At 38.3% G+C, this 27197-nt stretch overlaps 1 protein-coding gene across 1 annotated transcript in view; it reads left to right on the forward strand.

The window, feature by feature from the left end:
• Positions 1-27197, forward strand: part of LOC104491983 (dynein heavy chain 5, axonemal-like) — a gene marked incomplete at its 5' end in the record, with an annotated part of 143474 nt that overhangs the window by 71438 nt on the left and 44839 nt on the right. The window contains 12 exons of the mRNA XM_010134480.1: positions 1233-1439; positions 1527-1769; positions 2542-2696; positions 4872-5536; positions 6416-6696; positions 7046-7261; positions 9948-10115; positions 16890-17108; positions 19397-19573; positions 22600-22794; positions 25713-25868; positions 26118-26300. Coding sequence (XP_010132782.1) covers positions 1233-1439; positions 1527-1769; positions 2542-2696; positions 4872-5536; positions 6416-6696; positions 7046-7261; positions 9948-10115; positions 16890-17108; positions 19397-19573; positions 22600-22794; positions 25713-25868; positions 26118-26300 — 2865 coding nt within the window. The remainder of the gene's footprint in view (positions 1-1232; positions 1440-1526; positions 1770-2541; positions 2697-4871; positions 5537-6415; positions 6697-7045; positions 7262-9947; positions 10116-16889; positions 17109-19396; positions 19574-22599; positions 22795-25712; positions 25869-26117; positions 26301-27197) is intronic.

Consider the following 27197-nt stretch of genomic DNA (forward strand, 5'->3'; position numbering starts at 1 on the left):
TGTATTTGTACTTCATATTATGAAGCTGTGACCTGTATGTATACCTGCTGGCTGAGGCCTCAGTTCTGAATTTGTTGCTATCAGCACCTAATTAGCTGACTAAAACCATAATCATATGCAGTGTCTTCTGTAGCTAATATAAGAATTACATTATATAATGTAGGAAGATTTAGAGGTCTTCTGGTTGAGAAAATGTTGAGGGCATAAGGAAACATAAATTAGAAATAGATAGAAATCTTCAGTAAATATGTTTGAGATTGTGAGAAGCTTTAGAGATCTGAATTAAAGAAAAGAATTTAGTGGAGAGGGAATCAGATCAGTTCAAAGCAAATGAAATCTGATATTTGGTAAATTCTTAATATTTACTTCTTCCATTTCAAACAGTTTGTAAAACATTTAACTTCAATTCCTAAGCAAATAGAAAATAAAATTTACATGCAGAATGAAATTTGAAAAGTTAAGACTAAAATTATAGAATGGAAATGTGTCCAAAATTTGATCTTCTAATGAAAAAAGTGGAGGAGCGTTACGAAAAGATAGGGATAGGCAGGTAAATATTTTCTAGTCCAGAAAAGGTTGCTCAGAATTTCCTGAACAACTCAACTGTAGACATAAATTTGTCTTACACAGAGAAATAGAGAGAGTTCTAGTGAAATATTGGCCAGTCAACTATTGCCAGTATATTCAACAGAAATGGTGCATATTACTGCTAATTAACTTCCTGTAGATAAAATTTAGCTTTTGCTAAGTTGCTATTTTTTTCAAATCCTTTTTTATCATTTTCTTCTCTCTTTTCTTTGCTTATCCTCATCTACTTTTCCTTTTCCTCATGAACTGTTCCTCGTGTTCTTGGAAGGAACAGAAAGTAGTGACAGAAATTATCTGGAAGAAACGGCAGGAGCAACACCACAGGTTAAGCAATGTTGACATTTTTACTGTGGCCTTCAATGCCACTCTTAAGTAATCTGTCTTGGCTGCCCTTAACTGTGTGTTCCTGGCACTTGAAAGATTCAAAGAAACTTGTGTGAAATCTATGTGAAATTAAAGAGCTGGTCATTGCTACTGTCATTTCTTCTTTTTTTACCGTTGTCTCTTAAATGCTGAGCATGTATTTCTGCTTTAATGCAATACTGATTTTGAAATTTGTGAAAATTCCATATTCATTTAATACTAGATAGAAAATATTTTTATTTAGTAGTTATTTGAATATAGCTTATGACATTATTTTGTAGATGTTACCAACTCCAGCTAAATTTCATTACATCTTTAATTTACGAGATCTCAGTCGTATTTGGCAAGGAGTACTTACAGTTACTCCTGAAGTCTGCCAGAACATCAGTGTTTTGGTAGCCTTGTTCCAGCATGAATGCAGACGTGTTATTGCAGACCGGTTCATCAGTCAAAGTGATAAAGACTGGTTTGAAGATACGATGAGAAAGGTAGGCAAATAGTGTTCCCGTATTTGCCATAGAAAGAGGCCAATTAAATGTTTCGTTACTGAAGTGATCCTTAATGTACTGTTGTAGATTGCTTCTGAAGAACATGGCCAAAATCTATTTGAAGGTAAATCCACAGAATTGTACTTTGTGGATTTCTTGCGTGATGTCCCAGAAGCTACTGGAGATGAACCTGACGATGCAGAATTGAAGGCTCCCAAAATTTATGAGCCTACCCCATCTTTGGATTATTTGGCTGAAAGATTACAGATGTTCATGCAACAGTACAATGAAACCATCAGAGGATCAAAGATGGATTTAGTATTTTTCAAGGTATTAGGACCTGTAATTATATTAACACAGAAAGTGCCTGGTCTTTTCTGCTTGCTGATACATGGCTCTTGTATGTTTCTGTGAAATTATGTTGGAGATAGCTCTGACTGGCTATCCCCGTATCCAACGAGCCTTACAAATAAACTCTATAAAGCAATGCTGGCTGCCTTCGCTCCCACAAATCATTCCACCTCTTTGCAGTTCCCCATCTTTTCTTTCTCCTGCCTTGCATAGTGAAAAGCACAACTCATTTGTTTCTACAGCGCACATTGTGAATGTCATCTTGTGTCCCTGAAAGTTCCCTCCTTCTCAAAGGTCTCTTGATGCATGATGTTTTCTTCAACTTTAGACTGGGTGGTTTGGAAGATTTTTAGGGCATTTCAGATTAATTCTTGCTCTAAGATAAATATATAAGTCGAGTAAGAAATGTCTATAGTGTACTCGTATTTTGCTTCTGGCAGCCTATTTAGAGAGCCTGTAAATGGCTCACCTAAAAGACTGGGGGAGGGTGTTAATCCACATCCTTTCTACTTTTCCTTCTGTCCCCTAAGGGACACGTCCTCATCTCTGCCGAGTACAAACACTGCATAGGACATTGCTTCATATGAGGACATTTCTCTTGGCATAGCCCTGCTGCCCACTGAAGTCAGGGGGAAATCTTGTTCATTTTGATGAGTACAGGACTGAGTCTTTGGCACAGGCTCCAGAGGAGTGATCTAGTTGCTTGGTGATGTCCTTATGTCCTTTCATCCCTTTTTCTCTCAATACACAGGATGCAATTAGCCATTTGATTAAAATATCACGGATCATTCGTACTCCACAAGGAAATGCATTATTGGTAGGTGTGGGGGGATCTGGAAAACAGAGTCTGACCAGACTGGCATCATATATTGCTGGATACGAGACCTTTCAGATTACTTTAACAAGGTAACACAATGCCATGTACATAGATATTTGCTCCTTAATTTGCCACGGAAGTGAACATTTCATGATCAACGTAATGAAATGTAAACCAACCGAACACTTTGTCCTTCATTGTAGAGTACATTTTCAATCAAAAGCATCTGTCCAAATGCATAGTCTACAAATGGCAGGTCCTGGGTCTTTGTTTTCGTGACCTTTTGCTGTTGACAAGAAATATGTCTTTCCTTCAGCATCTGAGTCTGCAATGTGCCCTTGTGAAACCCCGCTAAAATAGCACTTTGCACTAAAGATAGCATGGAATAATCTGCTGGTGTATTCTGCATAGTGGGAAAATGCTGATGGCCAGAGAAATAGTAACTATTCCTATAAGTGCTTATGTACCCAAACTGTGTTATTACAACTGCTGTCAATGACTTACTAGTTCATTGCACTGGAATTTAGTAATCTGTAGAAATTTGAAATGACTGTAAGTAACTACTGCCTTCCAGCTGTTTCTCTTTTGACACAGGTTTTACAGGGGTACGCACTGAGGGCTGGCAGTATGTATTTCACTATGCAGACTACTGCACTGAGAAATCTTCCTTAGAGAGATATAACAAGTCTTTGAACAGTGCTATGAGGTTTCTGATGAAAAGAAAGAGAAAGAAAGACATATCACAGCCTCTTCTGCATCCCAAAGGCAGAAGGAAGGAACAGTGGGAACAAAAAAAAGGAGGGAAAGAACTAAGTGTAGAGTCACAGAATAGAGTCCCTAGACTCACAAGATTCAAAATGTGTTAATAGGGCAAATAAATATTTCAGTCACTTAGGTAAGGTTCATTTGCTGAAACTGAGTGGAGAGGGGCTAAAAGCAGGTAGCTGAAAAACGTGTATTGACAAAGCAGGTTTATCTTTTGTAACTTGCTCAGGAGGCTCTGGAGGAAGACAGTATCAGCAGGCTGATAAATGGATACCAAGAGGACAAGATGGACATACTTTCTAACACTCCTAATACAATGGCTATGAATATGGAGGGGGGAAGAAAGAAATCAGCATTGAAGAGTGCATGCTGGCTCATGTTTTCTGTTTAAGTAGCATTTCCCATTACTGGTGTTAGGAGTATCGAGCTAGATGGACTGCTATTCTCACTTAATAGAGAAATTCTAATGCTCTTATCAGAATACCTCAAATCACTGTAATAATTGTAGCTGACACGTGCAAACCGAAGAGATTGCTTTACAAGTTCTGCAGCATTTGCATTAGGGGTATTTATAGAGCGGTGGTAAGATGGAGCTGGAAGAGAACTGGGAGACCTTCTATATAGCATGTTTAATATAAAAATAGAGTTTTGTTTTCGAATACTGAAGAACAGGTCCTGTATATATTGCAAGTGTTACTTATGACTTTGAAGAGACTCTTGGAAATAAGAAACTGATTTCAAAGAAAAGACATCCGTAATTTCAATTTTAATTGGCTAAGAACATAATGGACAAAATGTGCCATTTTATTAACTTTACTTAGTTTTATATTCCATAATCTGAAATCTGTAGTTGGATTCGTGTGGACTTCATCTGAATCTTCTTGTGAGCACCAGCTATATGAGGCATAATGAAAGAATCAGTCATGGTCTCCATTTGTGTCAGAGTTGATCAGCCCCAGCGATAATGCTCAAGCATCATTTCTGGAGCCTGATTTCAGTTAAACCAAATAACACAATAAACCCCTCAGCTTTTCTTTTCTTCTTTCTTTTCTTTTTTCTTAATGATTTCCTTTAACCTGCTTTCAGTATCTTTGAAAGATAATCCAGCTGTATTTACGTAATGGTTACATGAATCAGAACCTGCTTGACAACTTAATCCAGCTGTATTAACCTACAGATCTAATAAAGAATTTACATCTGCAAACTGTAGAGATGCAAAGTAGCATCATGATTACTTTAGTCATAGTAGTGCTCTTACCATCTTTTTTCCCCCCAGCATGTTATTCTGTTGATTTCACCTCCTTTTTCATAATTTATGGTACTGATCATTCACTTTAGGAAAATGTTTAAGAAAAAAACCCTAAAAAATGAAACCAGGACGTATTAATTTCTTATATAGATATTTTCCTTGCCTTAAGGAAGCTGAGCCAGATGATAGATATTTCCTAAAATGGTCTGTAATTTTTGTTCTCTCTTTCTTTAATTCTTTTCTATCCCAGAACTTATGCCACCAACAACCTTTTGGATGATCTGAAAATCTTGTACCGCACTGCTGGGCAAAAAGGAAAGGGCATTGTCTTTATATTCACAGACAATGAAATTAGAGATGAATCTTTTCTTGAGTACTTGAACAATGTTTTGGCTTCAGGTGAAGTCTCAAATCTTTTTGCGCGAGATGAAATAGGTGAAATCACACAAGACCTGATACCGGCAATGAAGAAGGAGTACCCAAGGCATACTCCTACTGGTGAAAATCTTTATAACTATTTTCTTGCTCGAGTTCGTAATAACTTGCATGTGGTTCTTTGTTTTTCTCCTGTTGGGGAAAAATTCAGAACTCGTGCACTTAAATTTCCAAGTCTGATTTCAGGCTGTACCATGGACTGGTTCCAGCGCTGGCCTAAAGATGCTCTTATAGCAGTTGCACAGCATTTTTTGGTTTCCTACCATATTGAGTGCACAGATGAAGTGAAACAGAGTGTTGTTAACTCCATGGGAACATTTCAAGATATTGTCGCTGAAAAATGTGTTGAATACTTTGAACGATATAGGCGTCGAACATTTGTGACTCCAAAATCTTATCTGTCCTTCATTGGAGGCTACAAGGCTATTTACAAAGAGAACTTTGCCAGTGTTGGAAGTTTGTCGGAACGCATGAGAACAGGTACTGCAAGATTGGTTTGATTTTTGTTTGCTTTTTGGTTTTTTACAAAGATGAGAAGAATCTGAGTAAAAGAATGTAAAAGTACAGGTTTAAATTGTGAGCTCACTTTCTTCCAGTAGCAGACTCATGTTTTCAGCTGTGTGTGATTACAAAAGATGCAGAGGTTTTGTTTCAATGAACTTTGTGAATGCTGCAGGCTGCAGATGAGTTTTGAAAATAGCTAGCAGTTAAAATACCTGGAACTTCTGTAGCCAAGGAACTACTGAGATCCTAGTTTTCACATTTAAACATGCTACAAAAAAATCTGAGGGAAGGTATGTAAATGCTCAGATTCAGTTCCTCTGAAGAATCTTTTAAAGAAAGAGTTATATGCCAAATGTAAAATTTCAAAAATATTAAGCTGCACAAGGACTTACTGCACAAGATCTAAGTAACCAATCAAATAATTTCTGAAACTGAACTTTTTACATGAATCTCCATAGGTAGAAGGTTCCTGGCTGCATGGAAGGAACTATGTGGGTTTTTTGAGAGTTAGAAAGATTTACGTGATGCTTTTATATTTAGGTGCAAGAAAGTGTATATAAGGTCTTTATACTTATAGCTTTTCTAGCTGATTTTCTCATTGTTTGATAAAAATATTTGAGCATTTCATTGCTCAAGAATCTTTAGTTTCTTTCCCCCCATCTCATCTGGGCCCTCATGTAATGTTGAACTAGAAGCAGGGATGTTATTCCTGCTTAATTTTGGTGTTCAGTAAATGACATCATTCACTGGGGTTCCTCAATGTCAGTCTCAGTGACTTAACTGTCCAGATTGCTTTACTGAAGTTTCTCTCTCAATAGGTCTTCTTGATGCTAAAATGGAATTTGTTCAACACAGGTCTTGCAAAACTGATGGAAGCTGAGGTTTCAGTAAATCAGCTCTCCAAAGACTTGGTGATGAAGGAGAAAGATTTGGCTGTAGCTTCAAAAAAAGCTGATGAAGTTTTACTGGAAGTAACTATGAAAGCCCAAGCTGCCGAAAAGGTGAAAATGCAGGTGCAAAAGGTAAAAGACAAGGCTCAGGCCATTGTAGATGACATTGCCATTGATAAAGCTGCAGCAGAAGAGAAGCTTGAAGCTGCAAGACCTGCACTGGAAGAAGCTGAGGCAGCCCTGCAGGTCAGAATCAAAGATATTCTGAACACATATGTGGTTAATGATTTTTATTTGTAATAATATGGCTTGTGATTCTGACTTAAGAAAAAACAATATTGAAACGACTAACACTAAATCCTTGTAGAAGAAAACATGTAAACTGAGGCAGTGGAGAGGTAAGATGGGCAGCACTTACTTTACTTTCAGGTAATAAAGCAGTCACTGAGTGGTACTGCCTTTAAGGACTTTCTGAAGCACTGCTGCTGAGTGACCTGCAACACTGCAGCACATCTGATAATATACAGTCCTCCTGAACAATATCTTTCTCTACCATAAAGTGATTGTTTAAATAAATGGATTTTTTTTTTTCCAGACAATAAAACCTTCTGACATTGCAACTGTTCGTAAACTGGGCAAGCCTCCTCACTTGATAATGCGAATTATGGATTGTGTGCTACTTTTATTCCAAAGAAAAGTAGACTCAGTAACACCTGATCAAGAACGCCCATGTGTGAAGCCATCATGGACTGAGGCTCTGAAGCTAATGAATAATTCAGGATTTCTTAGCATGTTGCTTACTTTCCAGAAGGTAAGAAGTTAATAGTGGTGCTATTATTCCTACAACTGTCTTTAGAGATCATGTGAAAGTGTCTTCCACCTTCAAAGGTAGTTTGAAACAGGTGAGGCTTTTGTGTAGCTATAGTTAGAGATACCTTCATGACTGCTTTTCTCTCCATTTTCATGGTTCGTTATGGCAGTAATCTTTCTCCTGGGCCACACATTTTTCATGGCAGACACAAGTATCCCAAACACCATATCAAATCTTGAGAAGCTTAGTGTTAACTTTATTCAGGCAGTTCCTGCTTTTCAGTAGGAATTTGCCTTAAAAGGACTCACTGTTGATTTTTCAAGTGGCTCACCGTCTCCAGCGCTACTAGGCCTGTTTGTGTATAAGTTGCTCTAGAATTCCATCACTAGAATTGTTTGATGGGGAGCTAGGAGGAAATACAGAAGAAAATGAGCATCCTGTCAGGGAAAATACTGAGATGTTTGTGAACTTTTGGAGGTCTTTCACTAGAAAAGTAGTGAAATGCAGAATGAACCATGAACCTTTGTTCATCAGCTGTAAGAAAATAAAAGCAAACATAGGTTTTTATTTCTGTCAGGACAGAAACTTGTCCCGTTTACAGCAAGGTTCACTGAATTGTGAGACACAGGGAATTTCTCTGCAGGGAAGAGAACAAAGATGTCACAGACAGCTGGATCAGAAGAAGAGCTAGGCTGGAATACGGAATGGCAGAATCATGGATCAGTTTTAAAATCCAGAAAACCAAACAGATTTTGGCAAAACCTGGGTTCTCTGCAATGTTGCACAACACACTCTTTTCTACACTGATTTTTTTAAATCTGCTTGAGCTGCACTTTTGCTGATACCTTTTCTAAGCTACTGGAGTGGTTTTGTTCTGCAGATGAGGCTTGAAACTGTGATTCTCACTGTTGCCAAGAGCCATGTCTCCCAGTGAGCCATGTTGACAATGCACCGTGTGGAAAGTTGCACTGCCTCTGTAGACAGTCTCTTCCTGGGGCTGTCAATCTGGTCACTTTTCCAAGGGCTATCTTCACTAAACAAAAAGACGAAATTAGTTTAAAGATAATGGGGACTAATTATGAACTCCTTCCTGAAGCCTCTCTACTGAGGCTTCCAGTTTTGGTGCTTATTGATACTGCATGTGTTTGTGCTGGTAATTTACAACACATTTAACTTTACTTAGAAGAGTCAGAACAACCTCTGTGGGACTCACTTCTTGCAGGAAGTGATACTGGTCAACGTGGTGAAGAACACTAGAGTACCCTGATAAGGTACTTCTCATGTTGTCCTCCTACCCCCTTTCTTGTCTCTAAGATTTAGTATATATAGGAAAAAAGCTCACTGCATATGGAGTTCTGAGTAGACTACACTGCTTACTTATTTGTGAGATTTTTGTTCTTTCCTTTTTTTTTTTTTCGGCAAGGAAGACTAGTGGATGAAGTAGTTCCTTAGGTTTAAAATTCATTACTTAGAAGGAAAAGCATGACAATTTTCAAGCTCTTGAACAGAGATTTAGGCCACTGCTAATTGGTTTTTGCTTCACCTTTGCCAGCTTGATAGCTCATAATTTTGAGAAGAAGGAAAAAGTCAAAATGTTTGTCCAGCACTATTTTACATTTTAGCAAATGCTCATAGTGAAAACATCACTGTGCCTGATCTTTAGAGTAATATAATGAATGTCTTTGTTATTATTTAGGGATCAGGCAAGTACAAGACAGTCCTTTCAGCTATGCAGAAAAAACAGGAAAAGCGTATATTGCTTGACAGTATGAATGGAGGATGATTTCTAGATGCATTAAAAGGAAGGCATTAATATATTGCCAAAAAAAGGGAAGATTCCTAATGCGTCTATTGTTAAGCAACTATTGTCACCCTGTATAAGCTCTTCAACTCTCTACATTGCTTAAGGAGATGAATTCATTTTCTGCCGAAACTTGTAAAATTATAGATTGACCACCATCATCAAAGATCTGACTTTTCATGTTCTCAACAAATTGTGAAGAAGGGGAATGATCTGAGACTAGAATAATGAAGTGAACGGCTGAAAGAAATCTCTTTTATGGTTAAGGAAAAGGGTTAGTTTCAGTGAAGTCGTGTCAGCACCTTGCAGTTCCACCCTTTACCTTCCTAAAGCTGCATGTTTGACTCCCTTAGCTGTGTTCACACTGGTGCCAGTCTGATGCTATGGTGAACTTCTTAGCTTGTTCAGGGAACTCGCCTAGAAGAAAACTAATCATTAATTTGCTGACTTAGATTTCTTTCGTATTAGCTTCCAAACTAGCTCACTGAGCATTGGAGATGGTATTAAATATGGAGCAAGAGCATCTGTTTGAAGGTGAGAGGAAAGAAGGAACAGTGCTGTAACAGCAATAACTTAGATCAGCTTAAGTTGTCATGGAGCTACGAGTACGAGTGATGTCTGTAAATCTTATGGGTCAAATAGGGATATTAAATGCAAACTCAAGTCAATCTGTTGCAATGGAAATAAGGAGCTATTTTCACTTGAGCTCACAAAAAGACAGCTAAACTTCTGTACTCTACAAAAGTGAAATGCAACACTGTTATTTTGTTCATTTCTTCTGTAAAAAGTGGTAGCACCGTGTTTTTTTAAAGAAAAATGTTTGTGTGAAGCAGATGTTATTCTAAAGTCCGTTTTGAAAAATAATTTTTGCTTTCCATCGATGAGGACTCAATTACAGGAGAAACTGTGGAGCTTTTGGAGCCTTATTTGGTTATGGAGGACTATAATCTTGAGACTGCTAAAAAAGTGTGTGGAAATGTAGCAGGTCTTTGCTCCTGGACACAAGCAATGGCTTACTTCTATGGTATTAATAAAGAAGTTCTTCCTCTTAAGGTATGTCATACTACTCATTTTATTTTTCTGAGGGATGACTATAGTTGAATGGAAAAAATGTTGCATTATTTTGGTTTAAAGGGGTCATAAGTTACAAGAGATTATTGTTTCTTCACATCCAGTGGTGAAGTCAAGTCCCCAGAGGTTAAGTATGTCCTAGCATTTTTTTCCGCTTACGCAGCTACCCTGTGGTACAGTTTTTACTTGTGTGAACCGTTTTCAACACAGGTTCTTTGTAGAGCCTGGCTATCTGCAAGTGGGAGATACCAATACAGTCTCCGCTCTCGGACTCAGTGCCAGGCACTATGATTTCAAGCAAACTTCTCCTCAGTCCTACTGGCCTGGGAAGGAGCATATTCATTGCAGTCTTGGTATAGTCTGGGGGAGTAGAGACCGTTCTTGGCAAGGAGTATTCTTCAATGAACTTAGCTGGAATTTGGCTCTCTAAGAAAACTTTAGAGTGACAAACCGCTATGTGTGAGTGTACATATAATAAAGGAAGAAGTCACCTGGCATGGAATTCTAACATTGAACTACAGTACACAGGGATCTGCTACTGTTGCCTGCATTCCTTCAGATAGCTTTATTGACTCGGAAATGTTTCATTTATGAGCACATTAGAAAAAAAAAGGACTTTGAATATTTATATAGTGATTTATAATCTTTGCTTCTACAGGGAATATTATGGCTCTTTTCTCAAGAAATGCATTCAATCAGTTGTGGTTCCACTGTACTTATGTTCAGTCTCCTGTTGTATAAGCCACTGTATCAATGGTATATTCAAAACTCTTGGCATAGTCTTTTAATCTATCTAGAAAGATCAGATTAAAATTTGTTAAAAGCATGATATTTAGATTCAAGTAACTGAGAGAGAAGACTGTGTTTCTGTGATATATAAGTAGCAATCCCCTTTTCAGGAAATGGATGTTCACTAATGAGAACAGAATTTGAAATGTGGCTATTGAGAGCTACAAAAGAGAGCAAGACCTAGGGGAAATAGTGGCTTTATATGCAGATGCAACTCTGAAAGCTGCAGAAGTGCTCTTGCAGTTTTCATTTGAATATGTATGACTTAAGATTACATATAAATTTAACTTTGTATTCAAGTATTTACGTTCTTGTCACACTGTAGCTGATAAAAAACCTGAACATTCGTTTCTTGGCAAAGTGATGCCTATTGTCAGGTATAGCAACAGTCACAAGTATTTTAAAACTGAAGATGACAGAGAGAGGAGGTATTTAAAGTATGCAGGAGATAATGCAGGAAGCAACGGAATGATGCTAAGAAAATAATTGAAAACAAATGTACAATTAAACTGTGTAAAGTACTAGCACAGGCTAAATTGTCCAGTGGTAAAAGCAGGTTTACTGAATGAATTAATCAAGCTCTTTAATCTTAACTGCTGTTCCAGGAGATAAATCCTCTTCAACACCTGCAAAATTCATCCAATATATTTTTAAATTGCATCTTAACTGAGACTCAGTGCCTCGTTTATCTTAAATGTGACAACTTGTGAAAACTAATTAATAGTGACTTATATTTTAGTAAATATCATGTGCAAAAATTAACTCCTTCCTAGAAACGAATACCTACATTCTTTAGATATGTGGCCTGCAGTCTAAGGGTCATTAGTTAGAATCAAAACCAGAAAGTATAACAAAATGTTGCCTGCAAATACAATGCTGTGCTGTTGCTTATCATACAGTGCTCACCATGAGTGTGCTACTTTACCGAGCGTGGTCAGCATGACCGTGAGACCTTCCTCTCTAGTTTGTTCCTTAATAAACAAGCCTGCTGAATTAACCTGGTATTTCTGAAACACCATCTGCTATTCATCCATGAGTTGAAGAATGTAACAGTAGAATGAAGAAGCCCTGGATTTTGCTGTGATTCAGTTAGCCTTCAATTAAAATACTGTATGTAGGGATATAATTTCCTTTAGAGATGTCTCCAATGACTTTAATTAAGTTCTCCTTAGGCTGTTACAATGATCAATGGAAGTTTGTCTACAGTTTATAAATTCTGTTTGATACTGAGGATTCTCCTTGTCAGACTTAGTTCTAAATATGAGACTTTATTGCCTTATCTGCTTTCACTTGTCTCCATGCTGAACTAAAATCCACAGCAAGCAATAAGAGGAAATCTTACACCTGAGGAAAAAGTAACTGTCAAAGAGTGACAAATTTGATGGTCCTCCATTTAAATAAGTGTGTCCTTGTCAATGTGGTAGGAAAACAAGAATACAAATCTGAATTCAAGGCCCACAGTAACTGTGAAAGGAAAACATGTACTCTGGGGAGTACCCAGGGAAGGGGAGGTTTAGATCACATGACAAAACTGATTGATGTCAGGACATGTAACTGAATGAAAAAAAATGGAAAATCTTTTAACAGTTAGTAGAGGCTGTGAAAAGCAGATAAGAGGCGCAATCTCTGTGACTTTCAAAGATCGTTTTAATTCCAAAGGATGGTCAGTGATAGCAAAGAAACTGAGGCCAAGATTTTGTTAATGTCACACCGTATGAGTATAATTTTTTACACCGGTGAAGTGAAAACATTGGTTTTGGAATGCCTGTAAAACCCATGTATGTGTTTGTCTCTCATATAATGTTCCCCTAAATAACGATGAATCCAAACTTACCATGATATTGAGGCTCTGAGAAAGCTGATACAAAACCAGTGGAGTGTCTGTGTGAAAAATCTGCAGTGATCTGGGACAGGAGGAGCTTGAGATTGCATTTCCATGAAGAATTGTCAGTCAGATGCCATGTGCCCAGGTCAGGACTGAAGCAAATGGCAAAGAGGGTCACACAGCCCATGCAGAGAGGCTCCTGTGCAGAGTGACAGTGCCCAAGTGCAAGAAGCCTTCTGGCCTGGTCCACCAGTAGTAAGTGCTCAATGGACTGTAAGAGTAGTGAACTTGGAAAGCTAAAATCCCTGAAACAAGAGACCTGTTTGGAAAGCTCCAAATCTTCCTTGCCCATGGTGAACTATAAAGTTTCAGCCACTTTTCTTTCTTATGGGAGAACCCGTACTTCTTCTAGTAACATTTCCAGAATTTACTGAGCAACAGCTGCTCTTCAGAGTGATCTGGGGTTCGTCTGGGAATTCCATTCAAGAGCGGAGATTACATTAAATGGTGTGAGGTTTTTTAATTGGAGAAGGCATTTTATTTAAAATCTTGGAACAGGGTCAGATATACTTGGTGCTTTGCAAAATTGAGTTTGCAGTGAATCAACGAGAAACTTATGGCTATGTCAATACTAATAAATTAAAGAGTACTGGTGAATTTTTCTAGACGTTGGGAAGTGATCACCTGCACTGTTAAATTGCTAGAATGATCCCCAGTGTGAATTTAGTCTTGGCTAAGCAGCATTTTCTCAGCAATCACTGGACACCTTTCAGAAATTAGCTTGGTTCAATGGGCATTTCCTTGAGACCATTTGCATGCAGCTGTACTGTTTTAGAGGCTGGGAGAGCTTAATGTGGGCAGTTTTACTCTAGTTAGCCTCAGTGCCAGAGAAAGGTCCTGGGCATGTTTAATTTAACAGTAAAGCTGTGGACTGTAGTTATGTGCTTCTTTGCCCTGGTTTTATGTAGAATGCACAAAGGTTGAAAGGGGCAGGATCATCTCACCACCTGCTGTGATGTCCTCTCTGAGGGCATCTCGGATGAAGGCAGAATAGTTGCTGAACAATTTAGTCCGAGGCCCTTGTCAGCACAGGTACTGTCTCCATACTTGTCCCCTGCAGGCACGCACAGACAGCAGGTAGAGGCACTGGCTGGAGCAGACGTTGACAAGTTTGCTTGTGTGGGTCCCTCAATGCCAGCAGCGAGAAAAGGCTGAAGCTGTTGCTCTCATGCAAGCCCAGGCATGTTCTGTCGTAGCCCCCATCTCCTCTGGGAGCACAGATAAGAGTGTGGATCTCATGTCTCTTATCCTCATGATTCATTCACATAAAAGCTATTTATTCAGGCTCTCACACTGCATCCAACTGGAATGAATTGTGAATCTTTGCTTTGCTGTGTGACTCAGAGGGATGAAATGAAGGGTGTGAAACTCGTTCACATAGCAATGCCGCTAAAATTAGAAAGGCCACAGTGGTTCTTTGTGGTTGGGAGACACATTTTCTTCTCGCCTCTAATTGGCTGGAAATCTTTGTATAAGGCTGCTTGTGACTGTAATAGCCTTCTTGTGCAGAAGATTCTCCTTGGCAGCAAAACTTGCCTCCTGCTCTCATGCCAAAGCTCTGCATGGGAAGCTGCCAGACAACCTGCCAGTGATGTCAATACAAAAGCCATGTTTGTACCCATGTAATCTTGAAAAATGGAGTTGGAAAGAAAGACAGGGAGAGACCAAATAGTGATGATTTCATAGGGCAATCTGAAACAAGTAGTCTTTTTGCCTTTGGGAATCATGTAGGTTGGTCATCCTGATACATTAGCAGTCATTTTTGTACAGCCACATATGATTAAGCAGCATACAAATCAAGCTAATACCAAAATGAATTGCTACTTTGTTATGGTTGCCCTAAAATTGGTTGAAAACTTTGATTAAATTGTCTATTAAAATAATTTCTTATTATAACTCATCTTCTAGAGATCCTGTAAAGTCTCCTGTAAATAATTTTGAGTTTAATTTTTCATGTTAGAACACAATATGTATTTTGTCTTTGTATTCACCTGAAATATCTTTTTATTGTCCCTACATCTTCAAAGCTGGTAGCCTTTTAAGAGCTTAAAAGAACTGGGAAATCTGTTTTATCAGTCTTTTGCACTTTTCTGGGAAGTTTATTGCTGCACAGAGGTCTGTTTTTCGTGTTTACAAGGCATGATTGCTCATATGTATTGGGAATTCACATGACCATCCTTTTCCATTGAGATTCATGTTCTGCTGTCGTAAATGTCAAGGTGAAATATGAATCCATACAGTCAGGTGTAAGTTCTCTGTTGTTCCAACTGTTTTGCCTAGGCTGTTCTTTTCACCTCTCCAAAAATCTTGCTCCCTGTGTAACCTCACTATTTGTCAGCAGGGGATGAAACAATATGTCATAACTTTGGTTTACTCCCCTTCTTAGTCCTTACAGAGTTTAAGGATAAGAGGGTGGTCTGCACTGGGGAAGAGGCAGGCAAGGGTGAGGTAGGTGAGAGAGGGCTGCTGCAGGGCTCTTTCTGGATCTCAGTAACTAAAGCAATTATCTTATTAAGCCATTTGTTGTCGGGCCTTTCTTATTTAGATACAGAAAGAGCCCTGCACTGTGTCTCTCTCTCCTAGATCACTCTCCCCACCTCTCCCCTGGTGCAGGACACCGTAACACTACATCACCTACTCCTTTAATGTTTAAACTTTTCCCGACAGTCCAAGATTCACTAAAAATTAACAGCAGTGTTTCTGAAATCTGCTTAGCTGGGTCTTAACAAGACTCACTGATTTAACTGTGTTTACCTGTAGGAGATGCTATTTGATGTGCTCTTTGATACAGTGCGAAGTAAAAATATTTCAGCATTCTTACATGATGGAAATTTTATGAGCAGCCGTTTTGCTGGCTTATCTCCATTATAAAATATTTTTTTATCTCAGGACATGTCAACAGACAGCGGATACAGTAAACAATTTTTTTTTCTGACAGTGCTGTTACCTAGATGTGTAACTCATAAAGCTGTACTGCTTCGTCGATTAGTACATATATGGTTCCCTAACTCCCTGCTCACAGACCTGTCTTTTGAAATCCACCAGACTTCATGCTGCACTTTTTTGTCATGCCTAGATCTAAAAATATGATCTTGGCTCCTCTCCCTCTTTTTCTCTCTTTCTTTTTTTTTTTTTTCCCCCCATGCAAAGCAAGAATAATTTGCTGATTTTAGCATATTTTGATAAGAATTAAGTCTACATTTTTAGTCAAGATCTCATGGTTATACTGTTTACTAAGAGTCATCCCAGAGATTCCTTGTATGGTACTCTTCTGGTGTGATGTGAGTGTCAAGCTTCATATTTGTAACAAAACTGTTCTTATAGATTCTTGGTTTCTATCTTGTAACTCTTATAGCAGAAAAAATAAAAATAAGATACATGATATTTAAACAAGTGCTCTAAATATGCAGAGTAAATGGAAGAAACCTTTATCTGTACGTGTGAATTTCCTAAGAACTTTGTCTCTAATCCTTGCAAACGTGTATTTGGAAAACACATTCTGCATTCACAGAGTACTTTTTGCCCCCATTAGGAATATACAAGTTAAGAGGCCACATTTAAATGACTGGTAACTCAACATTCACATTTATATAAAGACATGAGAAAAGCCTCTAGAGTTTTAGCTTCCAGAGGAGTGAGGAATATGTGTGTTATATTTTTATTGTAGAAGTAACTGATGGGAGAAGAGAGAAGAGTAGTTTCCGTTATCATCATTACTATCTTATAACCCATGATATAGTCCAATCTTAATTTTCTTTTGCACTGAGAATATATTACAGAAAACATTATATGTGTTGCTTCATGTATCTAGCATATAGCTATTTCCAGTGTATTGTGATTTCAAATCATAGTGTACAACTATTTCAAGTGTACTGTGATTAAAACATTTTAAGATTGAATCGAATAATGTTATGCTTCCAGTTTTAGGTTGAAAAGTAAAAAACAAAAAAACCTGCTGTCATCTTAAACATGTATTATTTTTAAAAGTACCCAATACAGTACAAGATGTACCATTAAATGAATGTCATTTGCTTTTGCCAAATAATAGGTATTAACTACTCTTTACTTTTAAATGTCTGTAGGCAAATTTAGCCTTGCAAGAGGGAAGACTTGCAGCTGCCCAAACAGAACTGAATAATGCACAAATTCAGCTGGATGAGAAGCAAATGGAACTGGATCAAGTACAAGCCATGTATGATACTGCTATGAAAGAGAAGCAAGCCTTACTCGATGATGCTGAGGCTTGCAGACGGAAGATGAACAATGCCACAGCTCTGATTGAAGGATTAGGTGGAGAAAAGGTACTAGCACATATAAGTAGGTTTGCAGCACAAAGTAGGAGCTCAATTTTGAGAATACTCCATAATGATAATAAGTAATGCTCAAGAAATTCAAGGCTTGGTGATATCTTGATATCCTATGGCACTTCATTTTAGTTTTATTTATGTTTTTTGCTTGAACTTAATGTGTCCAACAAAATAAAACAATTTCTTGTGTTAATTCTTCCGTATGAAGATTTATGTCATATCATACGCCTCGTACTGAGATAAAGTTCAGATTTTAAGCCAAGGAGCCAAATTCCTTTTAGCTTTAGTAAGAAGAGGAATTAGGCTTAACCTAAATAATTGCCCTAAAATATTTATAAGAAGGATTACTCTATTTTCTCACCAAGTATACAAAAATAGGAATTTGAAGCTTGACTAATTTCCTGAATTATATTTGAAGTTCAGATTTCTACTGGAGCCTTTTACAGAATTATGGGATAATCGTTATCCTCTGCACTGAGCTTGAAATTTACCTTTCCTACACAGATTTTTCTGGCTTCAACCTGAAGGTTTCTAGAGGAAGCAGGATACTCTTTTTTTCTTGTCTGATTATTTGCTTTGATAATTCCTTGGTTGATTTCGCACAGAGTCAAAATTGATGAGAGCTTTGACTTCAACCATTGTGTCCTTTGAGGCCAAAACTTCAGTACTTGTTTGCATAGCTGTACTTCAAAATATATCAGTCAAAAATCTTAGGTGCATATAATATTTTTCAGTGAATTTCTGAAGAGCAACACCAAAATAGGAAATTCCAGTGTCTTGCTGTGGGTTTTCTGGAACATTGTGCTATGAAGTAAGAGTAAGAGCTTGTAAGTAACAGCTTGTAAGAGCTGTTATTCCATTCTACTTTTGAAAATTCAGACAAAAAATTAAACTATACACAGTACTTGGAGGCTTGGACAAAACTAATACTGGGTTAAATGTGTACTATAAACTTAAAACATGTAGGTCCTGTTTGATTGTGGGCTGAGTGGTTGGAAGGGAACAGAAATCTGGAGAGAAAGGAATAAGTAAAACTCAAAAATAATACTCAGATAATCACAGAATCGTGGAATAATTGAGACTGGAAGAGATCTCTAGAGACCTCTCTTGCCAACTTATTCCAGTCCTCGACCACTCTCACCATAAGGAAGTTTTTTTATGTTTAACTGGAATTTCAATTTGTGCCCATTGCCTTTTGTCATTGCACTGTGTACCACTGAAAAGAGTCTGTCACCATCATCTTTACAACTTTCCATCAGGTATTTTATGAAATTCCTCCGGTGCTGTCTGTTTTCAAGGCTAAACAATCTCAGTTCTCTCAGCCAGGGTTGCTCCTGACCTTTATATCCCTAACCAGTTCTTTCTTGTATGCAAGTCTGAGTTTCAGCAAACCTCAGTATATCCTCAGTTACCCGTGTAAGAGTTTTTTGTCAGTGATCTCCTTAAAACCTCCTGGATTGTTTGTGTCTTGCTGTATTGTCCCTTCAGAAGTTATTACGGGGGTTGAAGTCCCCCATGTAGACCAGGGCCTGTGAATGTGAGGTTTCTTCCCATTGTCTGAAAAAAGACCTCATCTACTTCTTGCTAATCACATTGTCTGTAACAGACACACACAGTGTCACCCATGTTGGTCTGCCCTCTAATCCTAACCAATAAGCTCTCAACTGACGCACTGTCCATCCTGGAGTATCAGACGCAGAACTCCATGCATTTCAGCCAGTCTCTCACATGAAAGGAAACACCTCCTCTCACATTCCCAGCATGTCCTTCCCAACAAACCTGTTTACACCTTTTGCAGCACTCTAGTTGTGGCAGCCTTCCCAACACGTCCTCATGATCCCTATAACATCATGACTGCAGCGTCACATAGGCCTCTAATTCGTTCTCCATGCTCTGCGCATTAGTGTACGAGCACTTCAGAGAAATGCCCAGCTGTGTGTTTTATTGATTACAAGGGTCCCTCCCGTTTATAGGGCAAACATTTTGTTTGCCAACCTCATCCTTCACTTCCTCAGGATTGTTGGTAATCCTCTCCCTCCCATTTTGTTTCTCCTTTAAAACACCTCTTACCAGTTTGGCCAGCTTGCTGGCAAAGAAGCTTTTTTCCCACTTGGTCAGGTGGTTGCCATCTCTTCCAAGCAAACTTCTACTTCTGAAAAGTAGTAGAAGTAGAAATTTCAAGCCAAAAATACTCCTAGTTCAAAGAACAATCATTTACCAGAAATTTCATGTTAGTTTTGTGCCAGCTTAATCTAACTTCTTTATAACTTTTTTACATACAGCTTCGTTGGACAGCAAGCAGCAAAAACTTTCAAAATCAAATTATTAATTTAGTGGGGAATGTTCTTCTGGCCACTGGATTTCTCTCCTACTCTGGACCTTTCAATCAGGAGTACAGGAATTTGCTGCTCCAATTGTGGAAGAAAGAGATGGACAACAACAAGATTCCATACAGTAATGTAAGTGTTCATGCTCTGTCCTGACCTTATCCTTTGCCTTGCAGAGGAATAACGTGCAAAGCATTCTGTTCTGTTTTTAAAAAAAGAATACCATGCTGGGTCCATAATTTCAGTTATAAAGTCAGGTAAATCAGCCACAACAAGCATTTACTGAAAGTGGAAAATATGTATATTGAAGAAAACACCTCTTGTAACTGTCTTCTCAACATTTTAAGTTATCCCCTTTCAAGGAATAACTTGTGAATATGTGTTTGAGAATGCCACACCACATCTGGTATTGCAGTGTCCCTATAGCTCTCCAGGCAGTCTTTGAAACAGCAGCTCCCAAGTTAGGCTCACAGGGTGGTGCAGAGGTGGGAAGATTCATCTGTGGCATCTGGGTGGGTAGGAGTTATGCCCTGATGAGCTTCCAGGGACCCAGCAAGATCTACTCTGTTTCCACTTTTACCAGCTAGAGTCTCATGTGCTGCCACTAAAAATCTGCTGTCTCTCTAGATACCCACTTTTAACTCTGACTTGTTCCTGCTCCATGGTTTTTAGGAGGTCTGTCTAATATTCTTCCTTGCACCTGGAAGATATATTCATGCATAAGGCAGAGTTTAGGCCATAATAATAAAAACTATATTTCTGAGTAATCTGCCCATGTTGCCTTCCACTTGATTTTGTGAATAACTGGGTACATTTTCTCCAGCAGTAAAGGCTGGAGAAATAGTTCAGGGGGTCTCTCTTACTCCCAGTACAGGAGTGGAGGCATTAAGCTCAAATAGCTCCTGTTCACAGCTATCAAAGCTTTTAACAGAGAAGGTGCTGCTGGAGAGAGCTGGGAGCAAGTGAGCAAGCTGTGTGCTGCTGTGGCTGAACCATTGTGAAGCAGTTGAAGATCGACTAGTATCCCTGCTGCATCTTCTTTTTGTGTTCTTGGAGGATTTGACACTTAAAACCTCTATCGGGGAGACCTCTTTAGGAGGAGAGGCTAGTTGTGCTGTTCCTCTCATAGAAGTCACTTGTGAATCTTTTTTTATTTTTTTTTCTAATGTTAGATGGTGCGTAATGCTTCTCGTAAGCGTGATTAACCTTGACCTGACAGAGTGAACCTCACAGCCCAGCCCACACTATGTTATGACTTACAAAGATGAATGAGTCTGACTTGCCCAGCAAAGCTCTTTAAAAGCTCCTGATGATAAGTAATATGTAAGGCCAAGATGGGTTTATTAATAGAGTACCAGTAGAAGCGCAGTCTCAGGGGAGATTGTTTAGCAGTGTGGTATGGGAGTTATCCTTCATACATTCATCCCAGGGGGGCTCTTTCTCAATTTCAGTGTACAAAATGTTCTTACAAGCTACTTACCTTGGGGAATATCTGTCGAGATGCTTACCATTTAAGGGTAAGAACTTGGCTATATAATGTCCTTAGAAAACAAGACATAAAGAACTGAAATTCTGCCTCGATGAAGATGTTCTGACCACATTACTACTGAGCTGCATCCTTCAAGATTTGAGGAATACGTTTTGATAGTTTCTGTGTAGCTTTTTTTTTCATATGGGCAGGTTAGACACAGAATGCCATAATTAACAAGTATTAAACCGTAATTACCATTCTGTTTAGACAGTTGCTGTTAAAGACAGGATTATGATTTCAATGATAGTGTATGGAAGACAGTTTTAATTTTTTCCAGTGAATTAAGTACTCACAAAATGAGGCATATGGGCTTCTTTTGATGCTTCACAGGAAAAAAAGCAGCTTTGCAGTTCAAGGAAAAGGCTTGACATCTGCCTTACTTTGTCACAGACTAACTGGCAGTGGGTGTATGAGTCATTTAGGCGTAACAATTTAAAGAGAGCTGTTTAAAATTAGCTATCATCTATGTAGTTAGGCACTTAAATTAGATAAGTGTCAGAGTTGCAGAGTGACTGATACTTCCTGCTGCAGTAAAAAAAAATTCAAAGCTGTTTAGGCCCTGCTCATCTGCTTAAGGAACTAAATATGGTTTTAGGTTCCAATTGCTGAAAATTTTGGCTATTAAATTTACTGTTCTTTTCGAAAATGGAAATTGGATTCTCAAAGTTTCTCTGTCTTAGAATAGTTGTTTCATGCAGATTCTTCAATAATTGCAGTAGTACAAAAATCAAAGGTGTAAAAAAGCTTTTGAGTCTTGCAACCACTAACTAGGTATCACTAGGTATCACTAACTCTCATTATTGTATCACAAGTTTCAAAGTATTTGAAAGTTTGTGTTAGGTTTCAGATGCTGCATTATGTGATTTTTTTTTGCAGGAGTCATGGACTTTTTCTTTCTTTTTAAATGTATTGTTTGTAGAGAAAGCTTACGAATTGGAATTCTTCAGTGAAAAATGTCAGGAGCAAATAAAAAAAAAAAACCCTTCCATGTTATTGTTTTTAAATTCACATCATTATTAAGCTACTTTTTTAATTTAGTGAGCTTGGTTTGTGATTTCAAGCACTCTTTTCTTTACATACACATTCTTGAGAAACCAGTCACTGCTCATAGTGGAATAAAATAAAGCAGGTTAATTGACGTGTGCAAATCAAACTTCGGGAAAATATATGAGCTGGGAAAGGTTCTGACCATAGTAACAATAATTTTCTGTGGTAGTTCATGGTTATTGATCCATAGCATATCTCCCCTTTCTTCTCCGAGTCTCCCACAAGCAATCCTGTATTCATATACATACTTGGAGGCACTTTACAACTTTACAGCAGGAGGAAGCTCATGACCAAGATGACCCTTCCTCTTGAACTAGCAAGAAGGGAGTTTGCCAATACCAAAATCAGCTTGTCATTACATACTGAACTGACTTCAGAGTTTCTCCGACACTCAAAGCCTCAAGAGAATTCACTTTATTACCCAACTTCAGGCACCGAACTTTAAATAAAGGAAGCAATAAACAATAGGTACCAAATACATTTCGGCATGCATTATGATCAGAAAAAGAACATTCCATCAAACATTTTAGTATAACTCCTCTAACTGGTACTCATTTTGTAATGACATATTTTCTCTTAGGACCTGAACCTTACTGGTATGCTTGTTGACAATGCTACAGTGGCTGAATGGAACCTCCAAGGTCTTCCAAATGATGACCTTTCAATTCAGAATGGCATCATTGTCACAAAAGCATCTAGATATCCTTTGCTGATTGATCCACAAGGTCAAGGAAAGGTCTGGATTAAAAATAAGGAAAAGAATAATGGACTTCAGGTAAATAGTACCTTTAATTTTATTTTATGTGTCTGTCACTTCATATCAGTTAGCAATGCAAACGCTCTGGCCATGTGTAATTTAAATCTGATATTTATGACATACAGTTAGGCAGAAATTAAAACAAGACTGACATAAAATCTGTGACCTATCTGTATCAGGGTTAAATACTTCGTACTGCTTTGTCATCTCCCAGAAAGACAGTTTCAAGAGCAAATTGGAATTACATGTTATACCGTATGTGTTTTTATAATGAATCATTTAATTACCTGTCACAGACAAAAAGAAGCAAAGAGGGAAATAATTGACTTGCAAAATTAAGACCAGAAAGGATCAGGCAGTTGCTGCTGCACAGCAATAACATTTTAGGGTAAACATTTTAAGAGGAAAATCAGGAAAAGAAAAAGGGAAGAAATAGAAAAATAATGGAAAAATAATATGAATAATAGAAAAAGAATGGAAATCTAGTGATCTTTGAGGCGTATCAAACAAGAAGCCTAAATTCAGGCTGCATCTTGATGATTAAATACATGTGATGAAAATTTTTATTGCTTAATTTATCCACCCTTCTCACATTCTACCTAGTAGTGCATCCTGTTTGGGATCTGAGTCTTCTATTTAAATCAAAACTTTATTTTTTTCCTTTCTAATCAGCCTACCTCCATGCTTTGTTACACCAATGAGGATAAGATGGGTTGTGATAAAGATCTAAATACATATTTTCATGCCAGATTGAACATGATACTACAGAGTTAGTTGTTAATAAATCTAGTCTATCCCACAACTGTAGAGTATCGCATGAATACCATCGTTTCACTCAAAATGAGAGTGACAGATAAGAAAAAGAAACTGAGAATGAAGGTAAGGATAGTGATATCCAGAGAGCCGATGACATCATGGTGATGTCATTATCTAAAATCCTTAGCCTTCTGGAGCTTGGTCTAGATCTCTATTTCCTAGCACTGTTAAGAAAGGCCCAACATTCAATCCCACACCAAATCCAGTTTCTGGTAAGTTGAATGTGCTCAAAAAATGGTGTAGAAATAAGAATTTTTGACTGAGAAGAGACAGAAAAATAATGTACAACATTCAAAAGATCTTGGAAAAATGGATGTCTTGATTAAAAATATTATGATAAGCTCTCCTAAAATATACGAGTTGTATTCAAATAACTTAAGCATTTTGTGACTGTGTGAAATCTACTGTGTTATAGCAGATAACATGTCTTCCTCTAAATTACATCAGACCTTACTTTGGCACCCGAAAATTACATCAAGAAATGCTAGTGTGAGTAACCAACAGGAAACAATAGAAAGAAGGATGTATCTCGTATTCCACTGTCTTTGAGACTTTCATCTCCTGGTAAGGATTTCAGAGAGCTGCCAAGCTGAGTTCAGAAGTAGCAACAGTGAATCTCCTTCAGTTAGAGATCTACACTGACTCCTTCTGCCATGCTGTAGCCTTATCCCCAATGATTTTAGTGTTCTCCAAGTCACAACTTCAGTTCCCTCCCTTAAGTGGCACTGGGTCTGTACTGTCCACGCTCCAGGTGGCTGCTCTCACCATGTACCGGTGTGCAGCCTGCAGTAGGGGACTTCGAACAAACAGGTTCCACCCTCTGGTCCAGTCATTGCATAAGGATCTTGTATCACATACTCACCAAAGCAGGGACTGGGAGATGTAGAGTAAAATGCCGTTTCTTCTTTCCCCACTATTCATACACTGTAAGTGATGATGACATTTGGCTGATGAGCCAGAGAGAAATGTCTACCAGGCCTGCGCTGTGGTCAGTATGTGTGAATATCCAGCCTATGAAATTTGTGAGTCCTGACAGGGCTTAACTATTGAGCTGCTATGTACTCTTCAAAGCTTGCATGGCTTTGAATACACACAGATGCAGCCTCTACCTGCAGAGGAAGGTTTCCTGATGAAAATTCAGTCAGTTACGAGCTTTTAGACATCCTGGTTCAGGTGTCAGCTGAATTTGAATTCTATAAAGTCCAGGATGAAGAAAGTTATGTCAAGACTCTAAATAGCCAGGTGTTTGGATTATGCCTTTGCATCTGGGATATTGTAGTTTGCTCTGGTCTTGTTAGAATTTTACTGTTGGTCACTAAGACACTAACTTCATTCCTTAGGTTCATTGGGACTAAAAATCATAGAATTGTGGAATTGTTTTGGTTGGAAGAGACCTTTAAGATCATCAAGTCCAACTTTTAACCCAGCGCTGCCAGGTCACCACTAAATCATGTCCCTCAGCACCACATCTATACATCTCTTAAATACCTCTACGGAGAGTGACTCCACCAGAATGGAGGTGACTCCTCCACAGGGCAGCCTGTTCCAGTGCTTCATGCTCCTTTCAGTGAAGAAATTTTTCTTACATCCAGCCTAAACCTCCTCTGGTGCAACCTGAGCCTGTTTCCTCTTGTCCTATCACTTGTTACTTGGGAGAAGAGATGGACCTCCATCTCACCACAACATCCTTTCAGGTAGTTGTAGAAAGTGATAAGGTCTCCCCTCAGCCTCTTTTTTCCAGGCTAAACACCTCCAGTTCCCCCAGCTGCTCCTCATAGGACTTGTTCTCTAGACCCTTCACTAGCTTTATTGCCGTTCTCTGGACACACTCTGGCATCTCAATGTCCTTTGTGTAGTGAGGGGCCCAAAACTGGACACTGTATTCAAGATGCAGCCTCACCAGCATCGAGTACAGGGGGACAATCACTTCCCTGCTCCTGCTGGCCACACTATTGCTGATACAAGCCAGGATGCTGTTGGCCTTCTTGGCCACCTGGGCACACTGCTGGCTCGTATTCAGTCGGCTGTCAACCAGTACCAGATTTCACTACTGCACTAGATTTCATGCTATTTTCTATGTGCTTGCAAATGCATGTTCTATTGTGAACTAATCTTCCTAGGTTACAGCTATGAACCACAAGTTCTTCAGAAGTCACATAGAAGACTGCCTGTCCCTTGGCCAACCTTTGTTAATAGAAGATGTTGGAGAGGAACTTGATCCTGCTCTTGATAACATCTTGGAAAAAAATTTCATAAAATCCGGTTCAGGACACAAAGTAAGATGAATTGTGGGCATGAAAATACAAACAAGTGGGACAGATGCTGGGTATCTGGTCAAGTGGCTACTGCCAAGATTCACACCTTTGCAATGCTTAAAAAGATGAACAGTGAACTCAGGGGTTGGGGTTTTTTTACCCTTTAAGCAGAAAGCGATAAATGTAAAAAAAGGGTTAATCTCTTTTGCACTGGATAATTGTTTTTCTGCATTCAGCCTTTGAAAATTAAGTAATATGTTTTATTTTCAGGTGAAAGTAGGTGACAAGGAGGTAGATGTGATGAAGGGATTTACCCTTTATATGACCACAAAATTGGCTAATCCTGCCTATACTCCAGAAATAAGTGCAAGAACAACAGTGATTGACTTTACTGTTACTATGAAAGGACTGGAAGACCAGCTCCTCGGCCGTGTCATCCTCACAGAAAAACAGGTATCTAGTACTTTGTACTATTGGCATGGAGATATGGCTCGTTCAGGTTTTTAATTGAATTGAGGGACCTAAACATTTATTTTAAGATCTGGCCTTGGAAAGGGAAGAAGGAAAATTGTTCATTAAAAATACATCACAGGCATGTACATGAGATACATAAAGCATTTTTATTCCTTCTTATAAAGCAAAGGCTCCTTGTTCAGTCAGAAACTTCTATTTCTGAATTCTTTTTTAAACTTTATTTGCATTACATGAAAAAATGCTTATGAATTTGAACTACTTTTGCCAGCCAGGCTATAATGTGCAAAGACATATGAGATTTTTAAGGAACCCTGAACATTTGACTCTGCCCTTACTAAAATTTCCATTGATTATGTGGAAACAAATACAAGGAAGAAAATCTTCTCTCAGGTGTTTTTCAGAACTTCTATTTCATAATACCATATCTGAGACATCCTCCAAAATACTTTAATTCCTAGATCGTTATTCCTTCTTTCTGTGTGATTTAACAGCCTCGTTATCCAAGAACTTTAAAGTCAATTCATTATAATGGACAAATGTGGGGGTTTTTACTGTGGCAGTCACACCAATAAGTACATGAATACTATGGTCCGGTTACACTAGAATTAAATATTTACTTTTTCTCATTAAAGTGAAAGCACAGACATTGTATTTCACATCAAATCAAATGACTTATTTATTTCAAATTGAGCATTTCATAATTGTGTCTTTGTGAGAAAAGTAACAAGGATTAAGGTTTGGATTAGTAGAGCTGCTGCTTTGAATAAGTAACTCAGGTAGACGTGCTCATGTGAGAGCAGTTCTCCACCTAAGGGAATTCATTCCTCCTCCTTTGACTTTCAAAAGCATGTTCTATCCGGTGTGCTTTAGTGGTGC

The sequence above is a fragment of the Buceros rhinoceros genome, unplaced genomic scaffold (genome assembly GCF_000710305.1).
Source record: "Buceros rhinoceros silvestris isolate BGI_N320 unplaced genomic scaffold, ASM71030v1 scaffold3354, whole genome shotgun sequence".
NCBI classification, from domain to species: Eukaryota; Metazoa; Chordata; class Aves; order Bucerotiformes; family Bucerotidae; genus Buceros; species Buceros rhinoceros.